We start from the raw sequence: 8,887 nt of genomic DNA, 5'->3' as shown, positions 1-8,887 counted from the left end.
GTTTGGGGTCGGGACTGGGGGTTAGGGGTTGGGACTGGGGGTTAGGGGGTAGTGTTGCAGGGTTAGGGGTCGGGACTGGGGGTTAGGGGTAGTGTTGCAGGGTTAGGGGTCGGGACTGGGGGTTAGGGGTAGTGTTGCAGGGTTAGGGGTCGGGACTGGGGGTTAGGGGTAGTGTTGCAGGGTTAGGGGTCGGGACTGAGGGTTAGGGGTAGTGTTGCAGGGTTTGGGGTCGGGACTGGGGGTTAGGGGTCGGGACTGGGGGTTAGGGGTAGCGTTGCAGGGTTAGGGGTCAGGACTGGGGGTTAGGGGTAGTGTTGCAGGGTTAGGGGTCGGGACTGAGGGTTAGGGGTAGTGTTGCAGGGTTAGGGGTCGGGACTGAGGGTTAGGGGTAGTGTTGCAGGGTTTGGGGTCGGGACTGGGGGTTAGGGGTCGGGACTGGGGGTTAGGGGTAGCGTTGCAGGGGTTAGGGGTCGGGACTGAGGGTTAGGGGTAGTGTTGCAGGGTTAGGGGTCGGGACTGAGGGTTAGGGGTAGTGTTGCAGGGTTTGGGGTCGGGACTGGGGTTAGGGGTCGGGACTGGGGGTTAGGGGTAGCGTTGCAGGGTTAGGGGTCGGGACTGGGGGTTAGGGGTAGCGTTGCAGGGTTAGGGGTCGGGACTGAGGGTTAGGGGTAGTGTTGCTCTGATACCTGGTCCAGGTACTTGGACTGGATCTTGTGGCGCGCCTCGCACATCCTGCAGGGCCGCTCGGAGGCCGGGAACACCAGCTGGTTGACGATGATGTTGTGGGTGTCGATCCTGCACTTGGCCAGCTCCTGAATCAGCCTCTCCGTCTCGTAGAGAGACAGGAACTCGGCGATGCACACGCAGATGAACGTGGTCTGCTCCTGCAGGACAGACAGGGAGCCAGGGAGCCAGAGAGCCAGAGAGCCAGACACACACACACACACACACACAGGGAGCCAGAGAGCCAGACACACACACACACACACACACACAGACACAGGGAGCCAGAGAGCCAGACACACACACATACACACACACACACACACACACACACACACAAAGGGAGCCAGAGAGCCAGACACACACACACACACACACACACACACACACACAGGGAGCCAGAGAGCCAGACACACACACACAGGGAGCCAGAGAGCCAGACACACACACACACACACACACACACACACACACACACACACACACACACACACACACAGGGAGCCAGACACACACACACACACACACACACACAGGGAGCCAGAGAGCCAGACACACACACACACACACACGCACACACACAGAGCCAGAGAGCCAGACACACACACACACACACACACACACAAAAACAGGGAGCCAGAGAGCCAGACACACGCACACACAGGGAGTCAGACACACACACGCAGGACAGACAGGGAGCCAGAGAGCCAGACACACACACACAGGACAGACACAAAGCCAGGGAGGCAGACAGCCAGGCAGGGAGACAGACAGGCACACACACACAGGACAGACAGCCACACACACAGGACAGACAGACAGGCAGGGAGACAGAAACACACACAGAGGGGGAAGCTTGTTATCAAAAACCAAACTGTGATTCAGAGTCTCAAGTAACACATTCTGTTCTGTACACACACTACACATCTCCAGCAACGTTCAAAACGTTTTCAAAACAGTGTAACGCGCTACAAAACTACACCCCCATAAACACATTCATTTGAATACACGCAGTGTCCCATTAGCCTGGCATTGTCACAGGGACTGTTCATATCGATCGCCTCTACTTCTCTCCTTGAGAAAAAAACAAACCAAGAAACTTTCAAAACAACTGAAAACATGCTTGTGCTTCTGATATCATACAGGCGACGCTTCAAGCAGGGCTTGAAATTCACAATTCAGTGAAGCTACTGACACGGACTGAATAACCGTGCTGCTGTCACAGCGGGCTGCCTCGGGTTTAGCTGCAGGGCAAGCGAACTCACAGGCATAAAAACCTGACAGTGGTTTGTTTCAGGTGCGGAAAACGTCTTTGAGGAAAGAGGAAGAGATTCAGGTCGCTGTGTGATTACCGGGTCTTTGAACTGCTCGCTGACGGAGCGGATCACAGGCAGAGTCTCTTCCAGTTTGGAGGCCAGCTGGTCTGCGTTCATGTCCCCCAGACCCAGCATGTTACACATCTGTGAGGAGACAAGAGACAGCAAGCAGACTGCATTACATCACACTGCAATATCACACCTCTGTGAGGAGACGAGAGAGAGCAAGCAGACTGTATCACATCACACCTCTGTGAGGAGACGAGAGAGCAAGCAGACTGTATCACATCACACCTCTGTGAGGAGACGAGAGAGCAAGCAGACTGTATCACATCACACCTCTGTGAGGAGACGAGAGAGAGCAAGCAGACTGCATCACATCACACTGCAATATCACACCTCTGTGAGGAGACGAGAGAGCAAGCAGACTGCATCATATCACACCTCTGTGAGGAGATGAGAGAGAGCAAGCAGACTGCATCACATCACACCTCTGTGAGGAGATGAGAGAGAGCAAGCAGACTGCATCACATCACACCTCTGTGAGGAGACGAGAGAGAGCAAGCAGACTGCATCACATCACACCTCTGTGAGGAGACGAGAGAGAGCAAGCAGACTGCATCACATCACACCTCTGTGAGGAGATGAGAGAGAGCAAGCAGACTGCATCACATCACACCTCTGTGAGGAGATGAGAGAGAGCAAGCAGACTGCATCACATCACACCTCTGTGAGGAGACGAGAGCGAGCAAGCAGACTGCATCACATCACACCTCTGTGAGATGAGAGAGAGCAAGCAGACTGCATCACATCACACCTCAGCGAGGAGACGAGAGAGCAAGCAGACTGCATCACATCACACCTCTGCGAGGAGACGACAGAGCAAGCAGACTGCATCACATCACACCTCTGCGAGGAGACGAGAGAGCAAGCAGACTGCATCACATCACACCTCTGTGAGGAGACGAGAGAGAGCAAGCAACCTGCATCACATCACACCTCTGTGAGGAGACGAGAGAGAGCAAGCAGACTGTATCACATCACACCTCTGCGAGGAGACGACAGAGCAAGCAGACTGCATCACATCACACCTCTGTGAGGAGACGAGAGAGAGCAAGCAGACTGCATCACATCACACCTCTGCGAGGAGACGACAGAGCAAGCAGACTGCATCACATCACACCTCTGTGAGGAGACGAGAGAGAGCAAGCAGACTGCATCACATCACACCTCTGCGAGGAGACGACAGAGCAAGCAGACTGCATCACATCACACCTCTGTGAGGAGACGAGAGAGAGCAAGCAGACTGCATCACATCACACCTCTGTGAGGAGACGAGAGAGCAAGCAACCTGCATCACATCACACCTCTGTGAGGAGAAGAGAGAGAGCAAGCAACCTGCATCACATCACACCTCTGTGAGGAGACGAGAGAGAGCAAGCAGAATGTATCACATCACACCTCTGTGAGGAGACGAGAGAGCAAGCAACCTGCATCACATCACACCTCTGTGAGGAGACGACAGAGCAAGCAGACTGCATCACATCACACCTCTGTGAGGAGAAGAGAGAGAGCAAGCAACCTGCATCACATCACACCTCTGTGAGGAGAAGAGAGAGAGCAAGCAACCTGCATCACATCACACCTCTGTGAGGAGACGAGAGAGAGCAAGCAACCTGCATCACATCACATGTGTGTGACTGTACAGTACTGCAGCTCAGGAGAGGGATGTGCGTGTGCGTGTGCGAGACGTACCTGCGAGATGAAAGGGCTGATCTGGTTCTTGATCTGCATGAGTCTGCCCAGCCCCCTCTCTACGATCGTGGGGAAGTTGAGCAGTCGCAGGGTGTGGCCAGTAGGGGCAGTGTCGAACACCACCACTGAGAAGTTCATGCCTTTCACTAACCTGGGAACAGCAAGACAATGGACTGAAGTTTTAAAAAACACACACATGCCAAGTGACTGAAATACGGTTATGCAGGTCAGAGCTGCAGAAGTTATTACTTTTAAACCGATATGCTACCTTTCAAGACGAGATCAATATTTAAAATCAATTTGGAACTGAGACTTTGGTCCTCTGGATATAGAAAGTTTAATCAACATTTGAATGAGCGGAGTTTCCAAGATACAGCTTGAAAATCCGTGCGACGCAGAAGAATCACACAGTGCTGCTGTTCACGAGATGAAACATGTCAAAATGTCTGTGACGTAGATAAATACTCTTTCATTACAATGTCTTCATTCTCCCCCAGCGCACACACACTGACACACACACACACACACACACACACACACACACACACACACACACACACACACACTGTGAAACACATTGACACACACACACTGTCACACACACTGACACACAGACACACACCGTCACACACACACTGACACACTGTCACACACACTGACACACAAACACTGACACACCGTCACACACACACACACCGACACACAAGGTCACTTGGATAAAAACAGACCTTGATTCTGAAACTAACAACTACAAACTCAAATGCAGAACTGTCCTCTTTCGAAACAAAACTTGTGGCCACAGCTGTAGGTAACTGAGCCTCCCTCCCCCAGGGGGCACCGGCGGTGCGGACGGCTAGGCTCACCTCATGACCTCTGCGTAGCTCATGGCCTCGTCGATGCCTGGGAAGGCGCTCATGGCCTCCTGCATCATCTTCTTTCCCATGCTCAGCATGTTATCCTCCTCGAAGAACTCATCAGGCAGCTCGGACACTCCCAGGCTGGGATCGATCTCCTGCAAACCGCACAAGAGAAAAACTGAGCGGTCAGCCGCTGAGCTTGAAGCTGAACCGCAGCGTGAACCAGGGAAACAAAATCGAAATGCTCAGGAGCCAGGAGTTTGATGTTAAACGCCTTCCCCCTTACAGCTGCATGAACAGCTCCTAATAGACAACCTGCACACACAGGTGAGGCTTATTCACGCTGCGACTCGTTCAGATTTACCAGCAGCTTAAATGTTCAAACTCCTGGCTCCTGATCATTTCAATGTTAATAATAATAACACTAGACTTCATTGAGGGGAGCTCTGAACCCCAGGACTGGGTGCAGCAGCAGCAGCAGCAGGGCTAGTGTGAGTTTGTAACCCTGCTCAAACTCCTGGCTCCTGATCATTTCAATAATAATAATAATACTAGACTTCATTGAGGGGAGCTCTGAACCCCAGGACGGAGTGCAGCAGCAGGAGCAGCAGCAGAGCTAGTGTGAGTTTGTAACCCTGCTCAAACTCCTGGCTCCTGATCATTTCAATAATAATAATAATACTAGACTTCATTGAGGGGAGCTCTGAACCCCAGGACTGGGTGCAGCAGCAGGAGCAGCAGCAGCAGAGCTAGTGTGAGTTTGTAACCCTGCTCAAACTCCTGGCTCCTGATCATTTCAATATTAATAATAATAATACTAGACTTCATTGAGAGGAGTTCTGAACCCCAGGGCTGGGTGCAGCAGCAGGGCTAGTGTGAGTCTGTAACCCTGCTCAAACTCCTGGCTCCTGATAATTTCAATATTAATAATAATACTAGACTTAATTGAGGGGAGCTCTGAACCCCGGGACTGGGTGCAGCAGCAGCAGCAGCAGCAGGGCTAGTGTGAGTTTGTAACCCTGCTCAAACTCCTGGCTCCTGATAATTTCAATATTAATAATAATACTAGACTTAATTGAGGGGAGCTCTGAACCCCAGGACTGGGTGCAGCAGCAGCAGCAGCAGCAGCAGCAGGAGGGCTAGTGTGAGTTTGTAACCCTGCTCAAACTCCTGGCTCCTGATCATTTCAATATTAATAATAATACTAGAATTCATTGAGGGGAGCTGTGAACCCCAGGACTGGGTGCAGCAGCAGCAGGGCTAGTGTGAGTTTGTAACCCTGCTCAAACTCCTGGCTCCTGATCATTTCAATATTAATAATAATACTAGACTTCATTGAGGGGAGCTGTGAACCCCAGGACCCCCCCCCCCCCCGGAGGTTGTTACTCACCATGGCAAACAGGTTGTCGTAACCTTTGACCTTGGTGGGCACCTTGGAGAACTTCTGGTCGAAGGCGTCGGAGATGTTGTGGGCGGGGTCTGTAGAGATAATGAGCACGCTCTCTCTCACCGACGCCAGCTGGACAGCCAGGCTGCAACTACAGAGAGCGAGCAGGGCTCGGGTCAAATCCACCCCCAACGCGTTAGCAAATCCACCCCCAATCCACAACCAGCCGCTTCCAGCACACCACCGAGCAGAATCCCGACCCGCAGCGTCCCGATAAAACGGGCTTCTCAGGACAGCAGCATCAGCAAATTACTTCACCTGAAGCCGCTGTCTGTCAGTCAATTAAAATTGTTCAGCTGCTTTTCATTGGAAGCCAATCACAATGATTATGTTATAATACAAATATTATTATTCACACTGCCCAGTATAAAAACAAATTAAAACAATCTGTTAATAAGCTATATTCTGTAAGTAGAATTCATGTTGGTTTAAAGGGTGTAAACACTATTGTGGGCAGCAGCGTGGAGTAGTGGTTAGGGCTCTGGACTCTTGACCGGAGGGTCGTGGGTTCAATCCCAGGTGGGGGACACTGCTGCTGTACCCTTGAGCAAGGTACTTTACCTAGATTGCTCCAGAGCCCTAACCACTACTCCACACTGCTGCCCTGTTATATACGTTTAACATGGGGCCAAATATACAGGAACCCCTGTACCAAAAATAAACAAACTAGACAGATAGATAGATAGACAGATAGATAGATAGATAGATAGATAGATAGATAGACAGACAGAGAGATAGATAGATAGATCGATAGATAGATAGAGAGAGATAGAGATAGATAGATAGATAGATAGAGATAGATAGATAGATAGATAGATAGATAGATAGATAGAGAGAGATAGAGAGAGATAGATAGATAGACAGACTAAAATCACGTCGTGTCTTCTAAACCCAGAATTGAAAAAAAAAACACGCATTTATTAATAACACGTATTATTTAAATTCTGTTTGTTTTTTTTAAATCAAATGTAGAAAACGATGTACGTAACAAATGAGCTAATGCGTGTAAACAGAGACGCGTACTGCGGTCTCGTCAGCATTAATATATTAATATTAATATTCGGTATGTCGCTTCACCTGCAAGTCGTTTTGCCCACGCCGCCTTTCCCTCCGACAAATATCCATTTCAACGATTTCTGCTCGACGATGTTTTTCAGAGTGGGTTCCAGCGGCTCCACGTCGGGCGCGTCTTCAAACTCCTCTTCCACTGCGGCTGCTGCTGCCATGTTGGGAGCGGGTCAGGCGGTGATGTTTCGCAGCGCCGAAGGGTTACAACAGCGGAGAGGCGGTTAGGAAACTGGCGCCATTTGGGCTCCGCTAAGCAGAGCCGAACCAACGGCCGGCCGGAGCCAAGATGGCGGATACGCGGGCACAGTTTCATCGACCCGGGTGCGTACCAACTCGGGGTGTCTTAAAGGGGTGTGCGGGTCAGAATATTCCAGAAAAACAACAACACCACCACCACGTAAACGCAATTTATATTTAAAATAAAAACGAGCAGTCCCAATTCTGTACGTGGAAAATGCTTAGAGGAAAGGAATCGTAAGGGATTCATCTTGTCGGTCTGTGTGGGGGGGTGTGTGTGTAAAGCGAGCGCTGTGCCGTGCAGGATAGGAATAAACCATTACAAGAAAGCAGTCATGACGTAAGCGCGTCATTGTTAAAAAAAAAAACAACAGCTGCAGGTTCAAGCTCCTGAATTATTATTATTATTATTATTATTATTATTATTATTATTTATTTCTTAGCAGACGCCCTTATCCAGGGCGACTTACAGTCGTAAACAAAAACAAATACATTCAAGTGTTACAATACAAGTAATACAATAAGAACAAGAAATACAATAAGATTTGTTCAAGTGTGACAAACCACAATTCAATAATACAGCAGATAATAGTGAAAGTTACATCAGGATATGATTAAATAGTGATAGTTACATCAGGATATGATTAAGTACAAAATACTACAGGTTAAACACTTGGCAGATTACAGTATTCTGAAGTACAGGATTAAATGCAGTAAAATAGGGGGCAGATAAGAGCAAAATAAAGCACATTTACATGAAGGGTGATAGTGTCCCAGGATACAAACAGAGGAGTTCTACAGGTGCTGTTTGAAGAGGTGAGTCTTAAGGAGGCGCCGGAATGTGGTCAGGGACTGGGCAGTCCTGACATCTGTAGGAAGGTCATTCCACCACTGCGGAGCAAGGGTGGAGAAGGAGCGGGCTTTGGAGGCAGGGGAGCGTAGCGGAGGTAGAGCTAGTCTTCTAGTGCAGGCGGAGCGGAGAATTATTAATATTATGAACCCGTTAAGTGCTGTTGTCTTCATTTGAGGAACTTCACATATATATATGAAGAAGGTTCAATTGAGACTGACCTCTTCTGTAAACCTACTGACATGCACCAGTATTTACACATGTCCTCTGCACATCCGACACACACTAAAAGGGCAATCCCAAAGGGTCTAGGAATAAGAGTACGAAGAATATGCTCAAAAGAAAAGTGAAACAAAGAAATGTATTAAAAATTAATCTTTAAAAAAAGAGGATACAAAGAAAGAATTATAGAGACGGAGTTAAGGAAAGTGGATAAACTAGAAAGAGATGATCTGCTAGATTATAAAAAGAGAGATTAAAAGGTCAAAAGAGTCCCATTAATAATGACTTACTCTAAACTTTTGCCCAGTATTTCTAAGATAGTTTGGAAACACTTGCGGATTCTACATAATTCAGAAAAATTAAAAAAAAGTATTTCTTAAGGCCCCAGTTGTAGCATTCAAAAGAGAAGCTA

At 49.0% G+C, this 8,887-nt stretch overlaps 1 protein-coding gene across 1 annotated transcript; it reads right to left on the bottom strand.

The window, feature by feature from the left end:
* Positions 1-647: 647 nt before the first annotated feature.
* Positions 648-7,441, bottom strand: LOC117401978 (ATPase GET3). The gene is made up of 6 exons (XM_059008176.1): positions 7,176-7,441; positions 6,042-6,189; positions 4,658-4,806; positions 3,795-3,945; positions 2,076-2,183; positions 648-884 (listed from the first exon to the last, which is right to left on the bottom strand). The coding sequence occupies exons 1-6, from the start codon at positions 7,322-7,324 to the stop codon at positions 663-665; spliced, it is 927 nt and encodes a 308-aa protein (XP_058864159.1). The 5' UTR covers positions 7,325-7,441; the 3' UTR covers positions 648-662.
* Positions 7,442-8,887: the final 1,446 nt, after the last annotated feature.

This window comes from Acipenser ruthenus, chromosome 36, assembly GCF_902713425.1.
Source record: "Acipenser ruthenus chromosome 36, fAciRut3.2 maternal haplotype, whole genome shotgun sequence".
Classification (NCBI taxonomy): domain Eukaryota; kingdom Metazoa; phylum Chordata; class Actinopteri; order Acipenseriformes; family Acipenseridae; genus Acipenser; species Acipenser ruthenus.
This window is presented reverse-complemented; position numbering and strand designations above follow the sequence as displayed.

Coding starts and splice junctions, on each gene's coding strand:
- LOC117401978 (XM_059008176.1), bottom strand. CDS start 7,324: ATGGCAGCAGCAGCCGCAGTGGAAGAGGAGTTTGAAGACGCGCCCGAC. Junction 4,807..6,041: donor ACGACAACCTGTTTGCCATG/GTGAGTAACAAC, acceptor TGCGGTTTGCAG/GAGATCGATCCCAGCCTGGG. Junction 2,184..3,794: donor TCAGCCCTTTCATCTCGCAG/GTACGTCTCGCA, acceptor GTCTCCTCACAG/ATGTGTAACATGCTGGGTCT.